Source organism: Hypanus sabinus, chromosome 6 (genome assembly GCF_030144855.1).
Source record: "Hypanus sabinus isolate sHypSab1 chromosome 6, sHypSab1.hap1, whole genome shotgun sequence".
Classification (NCBI taxonomy): domain Eukaryota; kingdom Metazoa; phylum Chordata; class Chondrichthyes; order Myliobatiformes; family Dasyatidae; genus Hypanus; species Hypanus sabinus.
In genome coordinates, this window is record NC_082711.1 from 92,485,760 (window position 1) to 92,510,208 (window position 24,449).

A 24,449-nucleotide genomic window follows, 5' to 3' on the forward strand; every position below is an offset into this window, starting at 1 on the left:
AGAGATTATGTAAGTTGCTTTACCAGTTTCCCTAAGTTTTCTAAAACAAAATTTCTCTTTCTGATTGATCAGGATTTTGAGAAATGTGATATTTTTAAGGTTACGTCAAATTACTAGGTTCTTAGAATTGATAAAATTATTACAGCTTTGAAGAAAAATGTTCAATTTATTTGATTGTTTCTACTAATTTGTATGCAAAAGTAGCTTGGTGAAAACATCTGGGAGCCATTTATTGGATTATGTTTGTACTCACTACATTTTTCTGTTTCATCCAAGTAAATCATTGTTTCTAATAGATTAAAGCTTTGAAATTTATGTACTTCATTAAAAGAAATGTTACAGACATTCCTTATCATTTAGTATATGTTCTTGGTACTTAGGTTCGAAAATAGAAGAAATTTTCTGCCTTCTTAAGGCAGAGTAATAAAAAATAAAACTTATGATAGGTGGTGTCTCCAATTTTAATATTTTTCAGCATTAACAGTAGGCGGGATCAATTAAGAGGTCATTGTATTCTATTTGGAGTTCCAGTTGTGAAGTTGATATTGATTTTCAATAGCTGTATTTCATGTAAATGATTATCCATTGTCTTGTGAATTTGGGTGCAAGTCCATAGCTTACTGAAAGTGGTGACACAGGTAGCGAAAAGGTATTTGCATTGCGTGTCTTCATTGTGCAGGGCTTTGAGTATAGGAGTTGAAATGTCATGTTGCATCTGGTCAAAAGATTTGTTTGATCACATTTGGAATATGGTTTACAGATCTGTTTGCCACACTCTACTGGTGGTAGCAATAGAGAAAATGGAGAAGAGGGTGTGCCTGGAATGGAAGGCTTTAATTAGGAGGAGTGTGTTGCTTTTAAGGCATTTGTTTAGGCATATATTTTCGCTTTAGTAATTTGTTTGTTATCGTTTTCTAGTTAAAATTAAGGTTGTTTAAAGTAAATTCGTTGTCTGTGATATATTGCGGCATGCAATGATGTCACACCCGGTTACACCGCGTCTTGTGGGAAAATACCGGTTTGGAGAAACGGGAAGGAGGGGGCTTATGTGTGTGCAGGATCAGCGTGAGAAAAGTTTTCTTTCTACGCACTAGAAACATCAGTGAAGCAACACTGTAAGTTCATGAGATAATCGATATGTTGAATTCAAAATGTTAACACTGATTCTGTTAAAAGTAATGATGATTGCTGATGTTTATGTTTTTTGTTTTTTTAAGAGTTGTGGATAGATTGTGTTGAAGTGTATTTAAAGCCAGTCGATGGCGTAGGTAGATTCTGACTGTATGTTGCACTTTAATGTGATATAGTTGTTGTAGTTTTACTTTTGCAAGTATTTATGATGTAAATGTGATATCAAGAAGGAAACAAATACTGTATATATTTTGTATTGTTTTATCAACAGTTTTCACCATACATTAATGTGGAAGAGTGAACCAGTAAACGGTTAATCTTACTGGGACCGCCTCATTGACTGGTTTATGCTTGGTGTTTAGTTCAGAGTTCTTTTACACCTGTGTGAGAACACTACAAGGAGAGAATAGATAGGCTGAATTTATTATCAGTGGAACTGGACCAGAAGTCTGAGGTGTGACCTTTCAGATGTTCATAAAATTATGAAGGACATGGGCAGTATAAACAGTCAACCTTTATCCCACCGCAGGGGAGTGTAAAACTGGAGGGTGCAGGCTTTGAGAGAGAAGAAGTTTAGATGCGATCTGGGAGGTAATTTTTTAGTGTAGAAAGTGTTGAATATATATGTATGAAATAAGTTGTCAGATGAGGTAGCAGAGACACATACAGTTAAAAAGTTTAAAAGGCATTGAGCAGGTACTTAATGAAGTCAAAGGTAAATGCAGGCAAATATGATTAAAGTGAGGTAGACAAAGGTTTCTCTGTTGAACAGTTCTGTATTTACTAAAGCCAGTACGTTAAAATATAAGTTTAGAATTATGTAAACATGCAATAGCTCCCTTGAAGTTGGAATTCAGAATGGTTTTGAAATAGTATTCTGGAAAATCAATCTAATTCATTTCTGACACCTCTCTCTCCTTCCTTGATATTATCTGCCTACAGACAAACTATCTACTGATATCTTTTATAAACCCACTGATTCCCATGGCTGTTTGACTATACCTCTACCATCAACCCCAGCCCCCCCACCCCCCACAGTCTCGTGTAGAAATGCCATTTCATTTTCTCAGTTCCTTTGTCTCCACTGCATCTGTTTCTAGGATAAAATTTCATTTCCAGGACATCAGAGATAGTCTCCTCCTTCAAAGAACAGGGTTTCCCATCCTGCACCATTAATGTTGCCCTCACCTACATCTCTTCCATTTCCTGAATATCCGTGCTTACCCCATCTTCCAGCCACCATAACAGGGATAGAGTTCTTTTTATCCTCACCTACCACTCCATGAACTTCCACATCCAACCCATGATTCTCTGCAACTTCTGCCATCTTCAACGGGACCTTACCACCAGACACATTTTAACCTCCTCCTCCTCCATTCTCTGCTTTCTGCAAAGATCGCTCGTCTATAGTTACGTTGTCCTTCTGCACTAATCTCCATCCTGTAACTTATCCCCGCAGGCAGAGAAGTGCTACACTTGGCCATTCATCTCCTCCCTCACCTCCATTCAGGATCCCAGTTATTCCAACTGAGGAAACACTTAACCCCCCCCCCAAAGATTCAAGGTAGTCTACTGTATCCAGTTTTGCCAATGTGGCCACCTCATGGTAAGATCTGACCTAAATTGGGAGGTGGCTTTGCTGTGAACCTCTCTCAGCTCCAACTGCAAAATGCAGAATTTCCTGGTGGCTAACAACTTCATTTCCTATCCCCATTCCAATTCCACCATGTTGGTTCATGGCCGCGTCTGTTGCCACAATGAGGCCATTCTCAAGTTGGAGGAGCAATACCTCATATTCCATCTTTTGGTTTCTCCAATTTCTGGTATTTTTCCCTTCCCCTTTCCCCCTTCCCTGTTCTTCATTCCCTCACTTTGGCTCTTCCCTTTTCTCCTCCCTTGTCTATCATCTAACCCCTGGTGCCCCACCTCCTGTCCTTTCTGCCATGATCCATTCTCCTCTCCTAGCAGTTTCCTCCTTCTCCAACCCTTTGCCTTTGCCACTTATCACTTCCCTGCTTCTTCTTGCTTTATCCCCACAAACACATGTCACCTTCTAGCTTGCCTTCCTTCCCCTCCTTTACCTTCTTATTCTGGCATCTTACCCTTTCATTTGAAGTCCTGATGAAGGTTTTTGGCCTGAAATGTTGACTGTTTATTCATATCCAATTATGCTGAGTTCCTCTGGCATTTTGTGCGTGGTGGTCTAGGTTTCCAGCATCTGCAATAACTGTTCTATTTAGAATCTGTCTAATGAGCAAGGTATTTCAAACTTCATTGCACGTACCTATTCATTAATCTTCCACCAATGCAGAATTTCTGCCTTGGGATAACTTAAACGCTGGGCTAAGGCTCCATAATATAGAATGAAAAGGAACTGAGCTCATTGTAGAATGCAATTCTCCAAAAGCAAGAGCTTTCCACAAGGTGTAAAAATTGGGAATCTGGTGAACAAGGGAATTCAGGAAGACTGGAGAGGTGCAAAACAAAGTTTTAACAAAAAGTTAAATTAAGAAAATGACAATTATGTAATCACTATCTTAGGCATGTAGCTTTGTCTGAAAATAAACCTGTACTAGAAATTGGGGCATCAAATCAGGATTATAAATGAATAAATATATTAAAAAAAAGTAAATGGATTTCTCATATGTTGGACAGACATTTGAGTCCTATTCCTGACTTCCTAACTGGAAGAGCACTATCTGTGCTGATTGGTGGTAACATATCCTTCTCGCTGACGATCAACACTGGCACACTTCAGCGGTGTGTGCTTAGCCCACTGCTCTACTCTCTATATACACATGACTGTGTGGCTAGGCATGGCTTAAATACCGTCTATAAATTTATATAACCATCTATAAATCTATATAACCATTGTTGGTAGAATCTCAGGTGGTGACGAGAGGGCATAGAGGAGTGAGATATGCCAACTAGTGGAATGGTGCCGTAGCAACAACCTGGCACTCAGCGTCAGTAAGATGAAAGAGCTGATTGTGCACTTCAGGAAGGGTAAGACGAAGGAGCACATACCATCCTCATAGAGGAATCAGAAGTGGAGAGAGTGCGTAGTTTAAAGTTCCTGAGTGTCAAGATCTTTGAGGATCTACATATTGATGTAGTTAAAGAAGGCAAGACAGCTGTTATACTTTATTAGGAGTTTGAAGAGATTTGGCATGTCAGCAAATACACTCAAAAACTTCTATAGGTGTACTATGGAGAGCATTCTGACAGGCTGTATCACTGTCTGGTACGGAGGAACTACTGCACAAGTCTGAAAGAAGCCACAGGGGATTGTGTATCTAGTCGGCTCCACCTTGGGTACTAGCCTACAAAGTACCCGGGACATCTTTAGGGAGTGGTATCTCAGAAAGGCAGTGTCCATTATTAAGAACCTCCAGCACCTAGGGCATGCACTTTTCTCACTGTTACCATCAGGAAGGAAGTACAGAAGCCGGAAGGCACATATTCAGTGATTTAGGAACATCTTCTTCCTCTCTGCCACCCGATTCCTAAATGGACATTGAACTCGTGAACACTACCTCACTTTTTTTAAAATATACAGTATTTCTGTTTTTGCACATTTTTAAATCTATTCAATATATGTATACTGTAATTGATTTACTTGTTTATTATTGTTATTTTTATTTTTTTCTCTCTGCTAGATTACGTATTGCATTGAACTGCTGCTGCTAAGTTAACAAATTTCACATCACATGCCATCGATATTAAACCTGATTCTGATTCCAATTACCTGATGTTCCACTGACATGCAGAAATTTCAGGACTCTTTAAAAAAAAATCTGGGGAACAATGTGGACAATAGATATTATGGCTTCAGGGCTTGAGAGGCAGCTGGCAATTTTCTGAATTGAAAATTCCAGGAGGTGATCACCACTCAGTCAGATAACAATAGTCACGTGAAAGGGCAGGAAAAGAAGGAATCAAGCTGTGTAGCACTCTCAAAATTTCATGAGTATTAAGAGACTGGTGGAAGTGATGATTCTTTTAAATGACTGTTGTTCCTTGCTCAAATCCTTGCCTCATGTGAACCACCTTCAGGATGGCAGTGTAAAAATGCAGTTGGCACAGGAGACTGCATGGTTTGATGGCCAGATAAGCAATCATTTTGCAACCGTCAATATGTTTCCCACCTGTATAAAAATCTGGAGGGGGGGCGGGGCGGAATAGAGTGACCTGGAATTTGTGAATTTGTGGTGCATCTGATACCAAACTAGAAAAAGTGTGAGCTTCTGGCAAAGGATTTTAATGGATTTAATGATCAGGGCTTCAAATGTAGTAAATATAAGATTATGGCTGTTGCCATATGCCAGCATGGATAGAAATGGAACAGTTATGCAAATGAATGCATATAATTCAGGGTGTGACTTGTACAGGTTTGATAGTTTGCATTGCGGCAGAATCAGGACCAGTATCCTTGCAAGAAAATACACTAGAGCTCTGAAATAGTTTGAAATAATTTGGCTGGGGGTTGAGCATCAGCTTATGACATTGAAAAGGAGAGAAATGGAAGTGATAAGTCAAGAACAAGAAGTAGCTTTTTATTGAATAGGTTTCCTTGTACTTTCTGTTAGGATTAGGCTAAGAAATTTATAGTGCATGGATACATTAATCATATTAACCAAAGTTTAAGCGTTTCAGGTGTAATTGGCCAAATAGGATTAAGATGTTATAATAAGAACAGATATTTGATTTTAAAACAAGTGCAGGACAATATTTAATATTGCTGATCAAGAAAAATGAGAATGTATGGAAGTGATATTGATTAAGGAGAGTATTGTAGAGATAGGGTGAGGTATCCCAAACAGACAAAAGTACCTATTTGTTTAAAGTTAAGAAAAATATCAGGATATCACGATTGAAGGGGTTTATATTCTGTATACTGTAAATTGTACTCTTAAATTCAGATGTGGCAAGAGATACCTATGACAGGGTGGAAAAAATAATTCAATGATACTCTCAGAGTCTCTTGAAAATGCAACACTTTCATTAACTTGTGGCAATCCTAGGACTGACTGCTGAGAATGGAGAAAAAAATTAAAATATCTTTTTTTAGTTTTTATATTTTTAAAATATTTTTTTAAAATTATAAAAAAAATATATATTTTTAAAATATTTTTAAAAATCTTAATAGGGCCCTATTAAGCAGTTCTTATCTCACTGACGGCTAAGGCTGTGATCCCATGTCAGTCTTGTTTGCTATCTCAGAACAATTGGAGTAGATGAACATAACCACCAAATCCAAGGGATTGTTTAAGAAGCTCATGGGTCATCAGCCAATGGAAAGGATATCATGGAGCAAATTTGCAGGGTAGTTATACAGGGAAATTACTGGAATGGATAAAGGGGAAAAAGGAATCAAATGACAGCTTTAGTAATCTAAAGACAGCAGAAGCCCATCGTGAGTACGGATTATCAGTGCAGACAACACTAAGGAAAATCTGAAGATGTTTTATTACATAATAAGTACATTATGAATAGACAAATAACCAGGGAAAGAGTAAGGCCTATTAGGAACGATGTGGCAATCTGTATGGTCCAGAATGAAATTCACAAAGGAAATGGAATTTGATTTTGAAGAACTTAGTGGAAGTATATGCATCAAGAGGAGGTTTTTAATGGTTTGTCAGTCCTGAAGGTGGGCAAATTCCCAGAGCCATATGAAACTTATCCTGGTTTCTATGAGAGGCAAGGTTAGAAGTTTTTGGGCTGTGGATGTGATATACACAGGGATAGCTTTTGTTTGAACATTGAAACGAAGTTTATTAAAATATAAAGTAAAAAATATATATTCCTACAATGGGAGTACCCTGGTGCTCATACACATTAGGAATAACAAAGCTAAATTTTGAATATAATGAAAGAGCTTGAATATCTACATTCCAACCTTTAGTTGTAGTGGAATCGATGGAAGTTCTGAAGTGAATGATGTCATTCTGCTAGTGAAAATTACCCATTTGTTTGAAAACTAAATAGGTTGCAGACTTAGAAGTAGCAGAAATGGCTCTCTATGTGAAAATCTATCTGACTGCATTTGACTGTTCAATACAGATGACTATTGCAATCTCCCAGGTACAAATTTTAAATGTGTACAGTTGTATTTGTTAATTATTTTAATGATCTTTAATATTTCTATTTAGAAATAGTTTGATTCTAAATTTAGTCCTGAATTGGCAGCATTGGTGTTATTTGTGCTTTTAGATGATAACTACTCCATCTGTTGTGTGTTCACAGCCAAAACCAAGCAGATGGGATACAAACCGCAATCTGTTAAAATATGCTGCAGGTCTTTCTTCTTTATTGTGGCCCTTCAGAATGCAATATAGGATCTTAATTTTATGTACTTGGTGCTGCAGAGCCACGATAGTCTCTAAAGCTGGGAGTGTGTTAATTGCTGGCTGAGGTGGTAGGCTTCTGCTTGCAATAATGAATTAAGCAGTCCTTCTTTTTCATTTAGGCAAGAATGCAAATTGTGCACTGGAGATTCTACATTTTGGCAGTAACTAAGTTTTCAAATTATGCTATTCTTAGGAACTTATGCTTAATTTTACAATATTACTGATTTGGTTAAGTATGAAAAGTAAAACAGGTTATTGATTTATAATGTTAAGACTTAAGTTAGCTGAAGATTTTCAAAATTGAAAGAATTTTAATTATGTGATGTTTAGCTGGACAGCTATGATGGTAAAATTTTATTTTTTTATATAAGGTATTACAGTGAAAGGAACTAAATTGGAAAAGAAGCTTAGACGTTTGTGGATTTTGATAGTAAAATTTTAATACATTCTGAGAGCTATATTTTTTATAAAAAGGTTGGATACACTTTTGGATGTAATATTTAGGTGGTTAATATGGTGTGGATATGCCCCATCACCTAATATCTTTAATTGCATATTTTCATATACAAATGCATTATCGGTTCTTCTACTGTGACCACCAGCCACTCAGCGTTTCATTGACACTTTGGTTTGCTTTATTTGTTGTTCATGTTGCGGTTTCCAAACCATCAAGGAGACAAACTGTAGTTTAAGTGACTACTTTGCGGAACAACTTCATTCAATTTCTAATGTTTTGCATAGCTTCCAATGACCTGTGACAGGCCAGATCTTACTGGCTCAGTGCATGCCTTTCATGGAATTGGCTCTTAAGGTCCCCTGGGCTAAATGCAAAGGCCAATCATGTTACTCTTGTATTGCTGAGTCAGAAACATAGCTTCTAGCAGAGCCATGAAAAGGCCCACCCCTGAAATGTTTGTGATACATTTTGACAGCTGCCAAAGAAAAAGCAAAGTTCAAAGTAAATGTATTATCAAAGCTACTTTTATGTCACCATATACAACCCTGAGATTCATTTTCTTGCAGGCATACTCAATAAATCCAGTAACCATAATAGAATCAATGAAAGACCGCACCAATAGGGTAGACGACCAGTGTGTAACAGACACCAAACTATACAAGTACAAATATAAGAAAAAAAGAAGTAATAATAATAATAATAATAATAATAATAATAAATAGATGAGCAATAAATATTGAGAGCATGAGGTGAAGAGTCCTAGTAAATGAGTCCCTACGTTGTGGGAGCAGTTTAATGATGGGGCAAGTGAAGTTGTATGAAATTATCTCCTCTGGTTCAAAAGCCTGGTGGTTCAGGTAGTAAATGTTCCTGAACCTGGTGGTATGAGCCCTGAGGCTCCTGTACCTCCTTCCTCAGGAGGAAGATGCTACAGGAGCCTCTCCTTACCTTGAGGGCTTTCTCTTCAATTTTCAATACTTTTTAAGTACCTGTGTTGTTCAAAAGTTTTTTTTTAAAAAGCAACTTGGAAAGGTTAAAAGAGGGCGTACTGCTTTTACAAATTGCCTTCTACAATCACTTTTCACTGTCCCCATAACTTCAATCAGTTTCCATTTACCTTTTGATTTCCAAATCCCACATGTAAGTGGTTGCTCAAGCAAAAACATAACAAACTAGCAAGTAAATTTGCTGTGAAGATCCTATCAATAATGCATGGGTATGAGCCTAGATCAGGAGTTTCCAACCTGGGGTCTACAGACCTCTTGTTTAATGGTATTGGTCTATGGCATAAATAAAGGTTGGGAACCCCTGGCCCAGATTTAGCATTCAAATCAATAGGTCTTGGAATCCTAGTATTGCATTTTTATTTGTAAATTGACTATGAAATAAAGAAAGTGATGCTTAATAACTATATTAGTACAATGGGGAATCTCAGTGATGCTCTGGGTTAAGGTGAGACATTCAGTGCATTTAAGATATATTGTAGAATAAAAAATGTTTTGAAAGGTAGGAAGCATCACACATGGAGATTCTAATAAGGATATCTTTCCAACACTTGCCAATTAGGGTTCTGTACTAAGGTCTTAGCAGTTTGATTACTGCCTCTACCTTTGAAAATGTGGTTCCCTTTTCCTGGATATCTTTGCTTGTGGTTGTTACTGTAAGCATTTTCAAAAATCAAGAACCACCTAGAAACTGTTAAAAACATGGAAGTGATGAGAAAAATTAGAGAAAACTAGAGAGATAGGACAATAAGTCATGGAAGCTTTGATTCCATCAGTAACTAGCAGTGAGTCATTGAATGTACAAGAGCAGTATTGGAAATTGTACTTTTCTCATATGAGTCATTATTTACTGCAATTCGCGTTTTTAGAATGACCTGAAACAGATTGCATAAGCAGCAAACTTCTTATTGTGGCAAGTCTCAAGGGACATTTTTTTCAAAGCTTAACTCAACCCCATTATTACTAAATCCTTTTCTTGGTAATATTTGTTGCCTTTCTCTCTTTAGTCCACATGCGCTCATCAGCAGAAGATGTAGTACAGTATTAACCCTGGGTCATTAACTGTCACATATCTATTGGGGGTGGTGGTGGTAGTGGTGGTGTGTGTGTGTAAGAATTAAGTATGTGGTGCAGAAATAGGAAAACTGAGGTAGTGCAAATGGGATTCTTTTCCATTCAGAAATCTGGTGGAAGGGAAGAACCTGTTTCTGAAACGTAAATTTTGTATCTTCAAGCTCCTGTACCAGATAGTAACAGTGAAAAAAGGGCAGGTCCTGGGTAATGGGGGTACTTCATGATGGATGCCGAACTTTTGAGGCATCGTCTTTTGAAGGTGTCTTCAATGTTCAGGAGGCTAGTTCTTATGATGAACCTGGCTGAGTTTACAACTGTGTGCAGTTTTTTCCGAACCTATGCGGTGGCACCTCCATATAAGACATTGATCCAAGTGATTAGAATGTTCTCCACAATACATCTATACAAATTTGCAAGAGTTTCTGGTGATATATCAAGTCTCCTCTTAATGAAACATAGGCACTGTCATGCTTTTTTGTTCATTGCAGGATAGATCTTCAAAAATGTTGACTCCAAAAAACTTGAAACTGCACACCCTTTCCACTGCTGGTCCCTCAGTGGATATTGGTGTGTGTTCTCTTGACTTCCCGTTCCTGAAGTCCATAACAAATTCTTTGGTTTTACTGATTTTGAGAGCAATGTTGTTATTGCAACACCACTCAAGCAGCTAATCTTTCTCAATCATGTACACCTTCATGCCATTGATTGTCAGTGAGGAGGAGATGTTATTTCTGATCCACACTGATGATAGTCTCCTGGTAAGGAAATCCAGGATCCAGTGCAGAGAGGGTTTAAAAACCTACTGTTTGAAACATGTTTATTAGAACTGAGGGTATGATTGTATTGAATGCAAAGCTGTAGTCAATAAACAGCAACCTGACGTAGGTATTGTTAATTTACAGGTAATCCAGAGCCGAGTGGAGAGCCAGTGAGATTGTAACCACTATAGACCTATTGTGGTGATAGGCAAATTGCAGCGGGTCCAGGTCCTTACTTAGAAAGGAGTTGATTCTGGCCATGACTGTCCTCTCAAAGCTCTTCATCACAGTAGGTGTGAGTGCAAGTGTCTGATTGTCATTGAGGCAGCTCACCATGCTCTTCTTGGACACTGTATGTTTGTTGTCCTTTTAAAGCAGGGGGGAAATTCCAATTACAGCAGTGAGAGATTGAAGATGTCCTTTGACACAAGCTCTAGTTGTTGGTTGGCAGAAGTTTACAGTGCCCTATAAAGTACACTATCAGCCTGAAGCTGTGTGAAGGTTTACCCTCTTGTCACTGGGTCCTCCAGTGCTTGCCTAATGTTGGCCAGTGGTGGATTGTACAGCACTATTGGGATGACCCAGAAAACTTGCTCAACAGATGAAATGGATGACATTTGACTGCTAGATTTTCCAGGTCAGTTGAGTAGGATTGAGACCGAACTGACATGTCTGTGCACATGATGAGTCAATCATAAAGCATAGTCCACCCCTTCTACCTTTAAAAGACTCAGTTGCCCTGTCTTTTTGGGGGATGGTGAAGCCTTCAGATTGCAGCGCTGCATTCATCATGGCAGCGGTGAGCCATGTTTCCATGAAGCAAAATACACAGCAGTCCCTGAAGTCCCTCTAGTACTGCAATGTTGCTCTGAGGTCTTCTGTTTTATTTTCCAGAGACTCTATATTTGTCAGCAGCAGGATAATCAGGATTGGGTGTCTGAGGGCTCTACATTTCAATCGTACCTACAGACTGGCTCACCTTTCATGCTTCCTTGTACTCTTGATCTGAGTCTGCAGTCCAGAGTTCACCAATTTTGAGCATCGATAGATATTTTAAATGTCTTAGAACTATGTTGCTTACTGAAGTGCCCATGGCTGTGACTAGATTTCAGCTGTATTTGTCTTAAATGTGAATGTTTGATTATTCTTATCAGAGCTGCACAAGGCCAGCTGGTGGCGCAATGGCATCAATGCCAGACCGGGGAGCGAAGGCTCCCGAGTTGGAATCCAAGTGGAGCCACCCCCAAGCATGCTTTCCATTTGTGCCGGGTTGAGCGTCAAGCTAGCCACTCAGCCTTGTAAAAAAAATACAAGGGTTGAGTCAGGAACGTTCATATCATGACCTGGTTAATCCGAAAGGAGACCAATCCTGACACCACGCGCCAGACAAGAATGGCTGACTAAAAACACAAAATGCTGGCAGAATTCAGCAGGCCAGACAGCATCTATGGGAGGAGATGCCGAAACCCCAATGGCTGACTGTCTGGTGCAACACTTAAAAAAAAGAGCTGCATAGAAAGCATAGCCACGTATTGATGTCTGCTTGATCTCCTTTCTCTAACCCCTCATCTCTTAGCACCAAGCTTTTGTCCTTTATCCTTATTCAACTGTTCTTGTTCACCCTTAAACAGGTGATGCTCTATAGAGTTTGCATCAAGTAGTGTTTCAGAATGGAACCTAGACTGCCATTTATTTCTTCCAAATGCTAAGGAAATCCATGTCACATTCCAAAAGATTCTTTAACTATGTGACGGGGTTAGTGGCCCCAGTTTCCTCTGGGTTAGTACCACAAAACCACTAAGACTTGAACTGGAAAACATCTGCATAATTGATTTTTGAGGAAATAGGTAAAGTGGAGAGGGTTAAGGTAAGTTAATAGAGAGGTATGTCAAAGAAAGAGCTTTTTTTTTAAACTTAAAAGGAAACTAGCAATGCAAATGCATTCAAGAGGGGGGAATTGATGCAGAATGAATCAGGCAGGTACTTCCAAAGTATTTTGCCTCAAGAGTGGAGAACGCTGTGTTGAGGGATAATATGAAACTGGAGAAACTGTCTAGACAAGTACTTGAATTACCTGGGCATAGAAGACTATGGGCCAAGTGTTGCAAGGTGGAATAAATATGGATGGATGGATACCACTGGTTACCATTGACGTTTTGGACCAAATAGCCTATTTCCACTTTGTAAGATCCTGAGTCAATATGCGCCATGAAAATAAATTCAAATGCAGTATAGGAATGCAAATTTTAGAGTAAAAATTAGAAAGCTTGATCATGCCAATTTCTTTACACTAGCAAAGCTAGTGTTATATGTCGGCAAGAAGAAACATGGTTGACAGCTGAGTAAAAAAGATAGATTGACAAGTTTATGAAAGAAGTTTTTTTTGAAGAAAAGGTTATTTTGTTGTTTATGGAATGTCCCCGATATTAGTTCTGCAGTTCATATGGAGGAAAGAGGGCCACAGATTGCTTATTGATATCTTTATTTCAAAGCACAGAGACTGAAATGAAGCAACAAATGTTGATGAACTCAGTGAACTTAGCCTGGAGTTTTGTAGCGGTTTTCAGAAATAATTCCAAATGCAAATATAAATAAGAACAGATACCAGTTGACAATTTTTACAGTTTTCCTGTGCATTTTTTATTGAGGTCTTGGACTGTTTAGAGCAAAAGCTTAGAACTATGTGGTTCCATGGAATATCCCTTAAAACCTTACTAGGAATGATTTCATAAGTTGCATTGTGTATTTTTTTCCTCTCTATTTTATATCAATGGGCAAAAATTGTGTATCAAAGCTAAGAAATGCCATTCAAAGATATATCCAGCAACAGGAGTGGATCTTGCTGTGTAATTGAGCATACAATTCAGTAAAGAGATTGAAACACTTCACTATTGAGAACAGCTGGTGCGAACAGATAAATTCCTAACTGTGGCGACCTACTTTCTGCGCAGGCAAACTGGCTTACAAATAGCCAGCGCACGGGGGGAGACTTTGGTAATGCACCTCTGACTTCATTTCCGCCCGGAGAGGGTGGGCGCTGGGGATTAAATGCCAGCGCCACGAAGTTTGAATAAACTAGTCTCCAAACGACTTATGGACTGCGTGTCGTTATTTCAGCGCTGTGTGTAGCTCATCGCTACATTGGTGACCCCAACGGTACAAACGGGATTTGGACCAAAGATGACATCTGTTCACGCAGTTTCACTAAAACTGTCGACTTTCTGGATGCTGCGACCATGCGTGTGGTTTAGCCAAGCAGAAGCCCAGTTCCAGATTCAGCAGATATCCTCTGATTCCACGCGTTACTACCACGTGGTGAGCGCCCTTGACCAGGAGACGGCCGCCCAGGTTTTGGATTTCATACAGTCGCCCCTGGAAGAAGGCAAATATGAAGCATTCAAAGCACTGCTCATTGGGACCTTTAGCCTCTGATGGCGCGAGTGAGGTGCCCCCCTGCTTCACCTGAATGGTTTGGGAGACAGACTGCCGTCAGCATTGATAAACGAGATGCTGTCCCTGGCTGACGGACACAAGCCCTGCCTCATGTTCAAGCAAGCGTTTCTAGAGCGACTGCCCAAGTACATACATCTGCTGCTGGCCGAAGCACATTTCAGCGACCCCCGGAAGGTGGCAGCCCAGGCAGATGTGCTGTGGAAAGCCAAGAGGGAGAGGGTGGCGTCCATCGGTCAGATTACCAGGCCACGCGCCCAACAGCAGACCAGACCAGGCCCGGCAGGGGGGTGCACACAACACAGAGGCAGGGGTGAGGACGCCAGTGAACAGTGGTGTTTCTACCACCAGCGGTGGGGCACAAAAGCCCGCCGTCATCGCCCGCCCTGCAAGGGCCAGGGCCAACTGCCGCTAATGACTATGGTGGCTGGCCACCAGGACAGCCTCTTGTACGTCTGGGACAAACAGTTGGGACGCTGCTTCTTGGTCGACACCGGAGCGGAGATCAGCGTCTTGCCCCCGACGGGGTACGACACCCGCAACAGGAAGCCAGGACCCACCCTGAGGGCCGTAAACAGCAGCACGATACGGACCTACAGCACCCGCACAGTGCAGCTGCAGTTCGGCGCCAGCCGGTTCACGTGGGACTTCACACTGGCCGCGGTGGCCCAACCACTCTTGGGGGCGGATTTCTTGCGAGCTCACAGCCTGCTGGTCGACTTGCAAGGGAAAAGACTGGTACATGCCGAGACTTTCCAGACGTTCTCCCTGGGTGAAGCCAAGTTGCCGACCCCACATCTGGACTCCATCACGCTGTCGGACAACGAATTCACCAGAATCCTGGAGGACTTTCCATCGATTCTGGCACTGCAGTTCACGGCAGCCATGCCCAGACATGAGATACAGCATCACATTCTGACCCAGGGACCACTCCTCCACGCCCGCGCACAAAGGCTTCCCCCTGAAAAGCTCCGCCTGGCGAAGGAGGAGTTCAAGACAATGGAGGAATTGGGGATCATACGGAGGTCCAACAGCCCATAGGCCTCCCCCCTGCACATGGTGCCCAAAGCAGCCGGGGGTTGGAGACCATGCGGCGACTACCGCAGGCTGAACGAGGCTACCACTCCAGACCGCTACCCCATGCTGCACATACAGGACTTTGCAGCAAACCTGCACGGAGCAAGAATCTTTTCCTCGTCTGGGGATACCATCAAATCCCAGTGCACCCTGAAGACATCCCCAAAACAGCAGTCATCATCCCGTTTGGCATGTTCGAGTTCCTCCGAATGCCGTTCGGCCTGAAGAATGCCACACAGACATTCCAGCGGCTGATGGATGCAGTGGGACGCGACCTGGACTTTGCATTCATCTATTTGGACGACATCCTTATAATCAGCAGTAGTCGCCAGGAGCATCTGTCCCACCTACACCAGCTCTACTCCCGCCTGAGTGATTTCGGCCTCACGATCAACCCGGCCAAATGCCAGTTCAGTCTCAATACCATCGACTTCCTGGGCCACAGGATTACTAAAGACGGGGCAACACCTCTGCCCGCCAAGGTAGATGCGATCCGCCACATTGCCCGGCCCAACATGGTCAAAGGCCTGCAGGGGTTCGTTGGTATGGTGAACTTCTACCATGGTTTCCTCCCCTCTGCAGCCCGTATCATGCACCCTTTGTACACCCTGATGTCGTGTAAAGGCAAGGACATTACTTGGGACGAGGAGGCCGCGGCCACTTTCGTTAAAGCCAAGGAAGCCTTGGCAGATGCCACGATGCTGGTGCACCCCAGAACGGATGTTCCAACTGCCCTCACAGTGAACGCACCCAACACAGCAGTTGGTGGGGTGCTGAAGCAGCTCATCAAGGGGCGTTGGCAACCCCTGGCATTCTTCAGCAAGCACCTACGAACACCCAAACTCAAGTACAGTGCTTTCGACTGGGAGCTGTTGGTACTGTATCCGCCAATCCACCATTTCAGGTACTTCTTAGAAGGCAGGCTGTTCACCGCGTTGTTGACCTTCACGTTCACAAAGGTGTCCGAACCCTGGTCGGCTCGCCAGCAGCGACATCTGTCCTACATCTCCGAGTACACGACAGACATCCAGAACGTCTCGGGAAAGGACAACGTCGTGGCGGACGCACTCTCCGGACCAGCTGTCCAGGCCCTGTCCCTGTCCCGGGGGGTGGTCTATGCAGCTCTGGCGGAGGCGCAGCAGGCAGACGACGAGATGCCCAGCTACAGGACCGCAGTCTCAGGTTTGCAGCTGCATAACTTTCTCGTAGGACCAGGTGATAGGACCCTCCTGTGCCACGTGGCTACCGGCCAACCTCACCCCATCGTCCCGGCCGCCTATTGGTGGCGAGTTTTCAACTTCATACACGGTTTGGCGCACCCATCTATCAGGACAACCGTCCGGCTGGTCTCCAGCAAGTTCGCATGGCACGGACTTCGCAAGCAGGTTGGTGAATGGGCCAGAACGTGTGCGCAGTGCCAAACAGCCAAGGTGCAGCGGCACACTAAAGCCCCGCCGCAGCAGTTCAAACTCACCCACCGGAGGTCCGACCATATTCATGTGGATATCGTGGGCCCTCTACCAGTGTCCCAAGAAGCGCAGTACCTCCTAACTATGGTAGACTGGTTCACGAGGTGGCCAGAGGTGGTTCCGCTCACCGACATATCTGCCAATTCCTGCGCACGAGCACTGATCGCAACCTGGGTAGCACACTTTGGGGTACCGGCCCACATTACCTCCGACAGAGGCGCCCAGTTCACCTCCAGCCTGTGGTCGGCTGTGGCCAACCTGTTAGGAATGCAGCTACACCACACTACTGCCTACCACCCACAGTTGAACGGACTAGTGGAACGCTTCCACTGTCACTTGAAGTCGGCTCTCTCATGGCCTGCCTGAGAGGACCTAACTGGGTGGACGAGCTTCCCTGGATCCTGCACAGCGCCCAAAGAGGATCTGCACGCCTCGTCTTGCCGAATTGGTGCACGGCGCACCCCTGGCCGTCCCAGGAGAGTTCATACTAGCCCCAAGGGGGCAAGAGGAAGAACCCGCAGCAGTCTTGGACTAGTTACGAGAAAGGCTCGGCAACCTGGCCCCCATACCAACTTCACAGCACGGACGGACCCCAACCCATGTATCCAAAGACCTGCAGAACTGTAAGTTTGTGTTTGTATGAAGGGGTGGATACTGGGCACCGCTACAGCAACCGTACGAGGGGCCATTCAAGGTGATCAACAAGAACGGGTCCACGTACGTTCTGGACATTGGGAGGTGAGAGGAGGTTTTCACAGTGGACCAACTCAAACCAGCCCACGTGGACTTGGCATAGCCGGTCGAGGTTCAGGCACCGCGGCGCAGAGGCAGACCTCCCAAACAGAGGCTGATCCAGACTGTGGACATTGGGAGGTGTATCGCCGGTTTGTGGGGGGGAGGGGGTTATGTGGCGACCCACTTTCTGCGCAGGCTCTCAAATAGTCAGCACGCAGGGGGAGACTTTGGTAATGCACCTCTGACGTCATTTCCTCCCAGAGAGTGCATTTCCGCCCTGACTGCATGTCGTTATTTCAGTGCTGTGTGTAGCACATCACTTCATAACTGCTTTTTTTTAATGATTTGTACATAACAAAATTATGTATTGGAAAAGAGAATTGGATACTACAATGTGACTTAAGTCTGAATAAGGAGCCTGCTAAGGAACATCCAAGGGGACCCTCTGCCTGTGAAAGTTGAGCATGAATAGTTGCTAGAATCATGGTATACTCTGATTATTGGATCAGACAGTTAAATAGCAATAGAACACCTGTTGGCTTCTGAAGTCCTCCTTTATTTTGAGAGAGACATTAAATGATTCAAATCCACAATTTCTTTTTTTATGGATTTTAGTATTTTAAACTGGATTATTCATGATGCATTACATTCTGGCAATTAAAAGCTTGTGATTAGAACCAGAGGCATTCAATTATTAAGTTACAGAATCTTTCATTTAGAATGCTGACTGAAAAACTGTATTGCAAGTAATTTGTAAAGACATTTTTTATTCTTTCACAGAGAAGTAAAGGGCAGAAACGAAAAAGAGGTACCAGCTCGGATGGCGAAAAGGCTGAGGTTTGTGCTAATTTACAAGGCACATATGTTTCCATCTTTTAACATTATGTATATGGCATCTAGAAATTCATTATTTTCTAGGAACCAATTCCTCCTAGAACAAGACGACGACGGCAAACCTCATTACAGAAAAGACCAAAATCTGAAGACCTGAGAACAGAATGTGCTACCTGCAAGAATCCTGGAGACAATGAAAATTTAGTCAGGTAGATGTTCAATGAATTTTACTCTTGCTACTTAACATTTTCTTACCTTTGTATTTACTTATAACATTATAAATATTATAAAGTAATTTACAATATTGTAATCTTTTAAAAATCTGACTGCAGAAGCTTTGATTTGGAAAACCAGATTGATTATGTCTATTGAGATACCACAAACATTTGCATTATGGATTTTTATGTAATTAAGTTGGATAATCTCTTTCTGTACATGAGGATTAATTATACCTTGTCAGGTTGATTGTCAATATAGTATAACAAGAGGTCACAAAGATAAACAGGCAGTAATCCAATTGAAGTACAGAGTTCTGCGTTAAGTAAAGCTTATTCAGTCTAGCAAATAATCAATGGGTTAGTTTGCTTCTGACATTTAGTCATCTGATCTGTGATTATGTTACGATGTTCGCTTGCATTTTCCCCACTAGAATACCGCACACAAATGTAAGGAGAAGTATCAGATTTTTTTCTGAACATGTTTTGATTTTCTATATCCAGAAATTGGACATTTATTGTGGTGTACCAAATAATGTTGCCTTTCAGCTAATGCTTAATTGAATCTACTGCTAAAAGAATGGAATATTGCAGGGATCAGTGGTGAGACCTGTGTTGTTTGTAAATATATGTGACATGGGTGAGAATATAGGAGTGATTGTGCGTTTGCAGATGGCACAGAAACTGGTGGAGTTATGGTTTGTGAAGCTATAGTCAGTCATAGATCAACCTGAAAGATGTGCAGAGGCATGTCAGACATAACTTAATCTGGATTAGTGTGAGAGAATGTGGTTGGGGAGATCAGTTTCTGCTAGAGCATATATAGTATATGGAAGGAGCCTAGGAATGTTGATGTTGGAGGGCAAGTCCTTAGCTCTCTAAGAGTGGTGACATTTGGTATGCTTGCCTTCGTAGACTGGGGTTTTCAATATAAGAGTTAGAATGTCATGTTGCATCTGTACAAATCTTTGGTAAGACCACACTTGAAGTATAATGTACAGTTCTGATTGGCACACAACAATAAGGATGTTATAGCAACAGAGAGAAAGCACAGAAGAGATTCACCAAGTTGTTGTCTGTAGTTATAAGGAGAAATTGTCAATGTTAGGTTTATTCTTACTGAAATACAGGAAGTGAAGGGGTGACCTTGTTGAGGTCTGCTAAACTATGAAGGACATAGAGAGAATAAATAATCAGTGTTTTTTCCCCTCTCAAGTTTGGGGGTCTCTAAAACTAGAGCATGGATTTCAGTTAAGGGGATCTGAGAGTTTTTGACATAGAGATGGTGAATATTAAATGACCCTCAGAGAAAGGCAGATACTATTGCAACATTTAAAAGGCATTTGGACAGGTTGTTAAGATAGGAAAGGACCAGTGGGATATGGGTCTAATGTAGGTGGACAGGATTAGCATAAATGGGAATCGTATTTGACATAGATGAGATGGGTCATAAGTAACTGTTCCTGCACTGCAAGATCTTATGATTCAGTGTACCATAGTTCCTCTCAACTAATATAAGTTAAAATCCTGGTCCTTAGAAACGTTCTTGTAAATTTTCTCTATACTTTGTAAAGGACCTTTATGTCTTTCCTGTGGCGTAGATTAAAACTTAGATGTAATATTATAATTGTGACCTAATCAGAAAATTACTATAGTTCAGCATAATTTCACTGATTTGTATTCACTGCTCTTGTTTTGCTGTACATTCATTATTTTGGCTCATGATTTTGTTGATGAAGAGCAATGTCCCTACCCTTAAACCAAATAAGTCTCCACTGGTAAGCAGCCGCACACAAAAAGTGCTGTATTAATAAATATCTTCTCCTAATGTAAATATAACCTAATCCCAGGGGAATGCCTTGATTTCTTTGCTGCTGTGTGCCCCCTAACAAAGTATTCTTAAAAATGAATGTAAAATGTCAGCTAGATCCATCTAGATTGTTAAATTGAGAATTTCTTGAAATCACGTGTGCCAAAAAAATTCTTCATCATATATTCAATCCTGTTTGAAATCATGCAATCATAAAACCATAGGGCATAGAAGGTCATTCAGCCCATTGAGTCTGCTCCACCATTCCACCAAGGTTAATTTATTATCCCTCTCATCTCCTTTATCCTGCCTTCTCCCCATAACCTTTGATATCCTAGCTAATCATGAACCTATCAATGTCCTCTTTAAATATACCCAATGACTTGGTCTCCACAGCTGTTTGTGGCAATGAATTCCACAGATTCACTACCCTCTCTTTCTGGGACTCTGCAGTTCATGTTCTCTGTATCTGTTTGCTACTTTTTTAACCCTTTGCACAATTTCATCAAGGCACTCTAATGCTGAACGGACTGTACAGCCTGCAGCCATTGATGCAGTACTGTACTGTTTCTGTGGCTATGGCATAGAGCTATCAAGCTCCTGGACTGGTTTCTCTTGCCTCAGCAGCTCTGTGGCTGTAGACTTACTTTTGGAGACTCTGGGGTTAATGTTATTTGTTTATTTTTTATTGTTTGCACGGTTTGTTCTTTCATTCACACATTTGCATGTTTTATGGTCATGTGTGTGTTTTCTTTTTGAATGGATTCTGTTGTTTTTTTTTGCTTTGTGGCTGCCTGCAAGAAAACAAATCTCAAGGTTATGTACCATATACATACTTCATTAATAAATCTACTTTGAACTCTGGCTAAATGGATGTCCCTCTATTCTGAGGCTGAGCCTTCTGGCTTTAAACTCTGCCACTATAGGAAACATCCTCTCTCCATGAAAAAGGCAGTTGGCTCACAAATAGAGAAAGCTTGGAGACAATGTGTGAGGGAGGATAGGCAGGTGACAGAGAAGGGACACGCTCAGATAGAGGTGTATAAGATGATGAGAGGCATTGATTGTGTGGATAGTCAGAGGCTTTTTCTCAGGACTGAAATGGCTTCCACAAGAAGGCACTGGTTTAAGGTGATTGGGAGTAGGTACAGAGGAGATGTTGGGTAAGTTTTTTTTACACAGAGAGTGGTGAGTGCATGGAATGGGCTGCCAGCAACAGTGGTGGAGGAGGATACAATAGGGTCTTTTAAGAGACTTTTGGATAGGTACATGGAGCTTAGAAAAATAGAGGGCTGTGAGTAACCCTAGTAATTTCTAAGATAGGGACATGTTCGGCACAACTTTGTGGGCCGAAAGGCCTGTATTGTGCTGTAGGTTTTCTATGTTTCTACATTCACTCTCTCTAGGCCTTTCAATATTCGATCATTTTTTATGAGATTCCCCCTCCCCCCAATTCTTTTAAACTCCAGTAAGTACAGGCCCAGAGCCATCAAACGCTCTCAAACGCCAGAGTCAACTCATGCAAAGCTTTGGGGCCCGATAACATACCAGGTTGGGTTCTGAAAGACTGTGTAGCTCTGCTAATTGAAGTGCTGATGGATATATTCAACATTTCGCTGGAATAGTCTCTTGTCCCCTCGGTTTTCAAGGTGGCAACCACCATTCCAGTGCTGAAGAAGGTGACAGTAACCTGCCTAAATGACTATAGTCCTGTGGCATTAACAATGAAATGCTTCGAACTGCTTGTCATGGAATGCGTTAAAGCCTTTCTCTCGGCTACATTGGACCCTTTCCAGTTCCCTAATCTCTCAAGTTGATCCCACTGACAATGCCATAGCGTCTGCCCTCCATTCTGTCCTATCCCACCTGGAAAATGCAGTTCCATGTGCCAGGCTGCTGTTTATAGACTTCAGTTCAGTGCTTAGCACTCCAGAAACTACCTTCACCTGGGACATTGCCTTCACCTGGGTCTTAATACCTCCCTCTGTAACTGGCTCCTTAACTTTTTAACAGAAAGGCCACAGTCAGTACGTGTAGGCAGCAATGACTCTAGTTCCGTTACGCTAAGCACTGGTGCTCCCCAGGGTTGAGTGCTCAGCCTATTGCTAATGCAACTCAAACCACATCATCAGGTTTGCGGATGACACAACAGTGCTTGGCCTCATCAACCACGATGATGAGTTGGCGTACAGAGGGGAAATGGAGTGGCTGGTGGACTGGTGTGAGAACACCAACCTCAACCTGAATGTGGAGAAGATCAAGGAAATTATTGTGGACTTTAGGAAGGTGCAGATGAACCATCCCCCTCTGCGCATACATGGCTCCTATGTGTAGAGAAAGTTAAGTGCACCAAGTTCCTGGGTGCTCACATCACAAATTACCTCACCTCAACCTTCAATATTACCTCCCCAAATAAGAAAGCACAGCAACGCCTCCATGTCCTGAGACGATTAAGGCAACCGAGGCTCCCCCCTCCTCCCATCTTAACTGAATTTTACAGGAGCACTATTGAGGGCATCCTGACAAGCTGCATTCTATCAGCAGGCAGCAGACCCGCAATACATGAAGACAAGAACAGTCAGGTTGGGAAACAGCTTCTTCCCTCAGGCCATAAGGCTTCCGAACTCGCTGCTCCATAGCATTCAAAGAATCACCGAACAATATGTACTGTACCCTACCATATTTAATTTATACACTTTACTTTGTTTATGTATACAAGGCGTTGTTCATTTGTAGATATTGTAAGTATTGTGTGTTATGTGTACTACTTTGCTTTATAGCCTGATTCAGAGAAATGTCATCTCATTTGACGGTATATATGTGTATAGTTAAATGACAATAAACTTGACTTGAAAACCTGCTCACAATGCTCCAAGTGCAGTCTGACCAATGCCTTTGAAAGCTTCAGTATTGCATCTTTGTTTTTGTATTCAAGTTCTCTCAAAATGAATGCTATCTCTGAATTTGCCTTCCTTATCACCGACTCAATTTGTGAGTTAACCTTTAGGTAATCCTGCACGAACACTCCCAAATCCCTTTGCACTTCTGTTGTTTGAATTTTTTTCCTCATATAGAAAATAGTCCACACCTTTATTCCTTCTATCAATGTGAATAACCATGCACTTCCCTACACTATATTCCATCTGCTCATTCTCCCAGTCTGACTAAGTCCTTCTGTCGACTCCGTGCTTCTTCAAGACTACTTGCCTGTCTTAATATCATCTGAAAATCTGGCCACAAAGCCATCTATTCATGTCATCCAAGTCATTAGCGAATAACGTGAAAGAAAGCGGTCCCAACACCAACCCCTGCAGCACACCACTAGACACTGGTAGCCAACCAGAAAAGCTAACTCTTCTAACAGCCATGTGATTCAGCAGCGAGAAGGCCTCCTTTCATAAACAATATATGTCTAAGGTCGGTATGATTTGGGTTCAACTGAATAGTGAAGTTCAGATGTTTGAATTAAGGAACATAGATGGGTGCAAATGCTGTGTAAAATACTGCTTGCACACAATTATTGGTCACTAGCATAAGGTTATCAAGAAATTATATTTACCAATTGTTCAACTTTATCATACAGTTAAGAGGAAAATAAAGAAAAAAGGGCCCATTGCATGTAAACCAGTCTAAATGTGCACATAAATGTTGGAGCTCGTTTTTGCAGTAGCTGGGTGTCTTGCATTACTCATGGCACTGAATCCCCATCACTGACCATAAGTAGAACTTCCCATCTTGGAATCCTTCATCTAGCAAAGTAACTCCTTATATTAGCATTAGGCTCTCCCCTTCAGATGGGACCCTCCAGGCACCTTCCTGGTGCTCTTTTCTCTGCACCTCCCATCAAGGAACCCCAAACCAGACTACTGTCCTCCAGAAAACACTTCCCAGCTGGTTCACTAGAACCTTTTTTCTCATCCCATTGAGCAGAAAGTTACAACACATACCCAGTGGCTGACACAACATTCCTAAGTTGGACAACAAGGCTCCTTATCTTAAGTCAAAGCCAAAACACTGTTACCAGCAGGGCACACTGCTTTACAGAAAAATGCTAAAATAAAAATATTTCACAGCATAGCAGT

At 41.9% G+C, this 24,449-nt stretch overlaps 1 protein-coding gene across 3 annotated transcripts in view; it reads left to right on the top strand.

Annotated features, from left to right (window-relative positions):
* Positions 1–24,449, top strand: part of phf14 (PHD finger protein 14) — a 252,389-nt gene that overhangs the window by 147,733 nt on the left and 80,207 nt on the right. For all 3 annotated transcript variants that reach the window (XR_009512717.1, XM_059972616.1, XM_059972617.1), the window contains exons 15-16: positions 18,289–18,345; positions 18,427–18,551. Coding sequence is in view for 2 of the 3 variants with exons in the window: in XM_059972616.1 (XP_059828599.1) it covers positions 18,289–18,345; positions 18,427–18,551 (182 nt within the window). In the remaining variant the exon portion in view is untranslated. The remainder of the gene's footprint in view (positions 1–18,288; positions 18,346–18,426; positions 18,552–24,449) is intronic.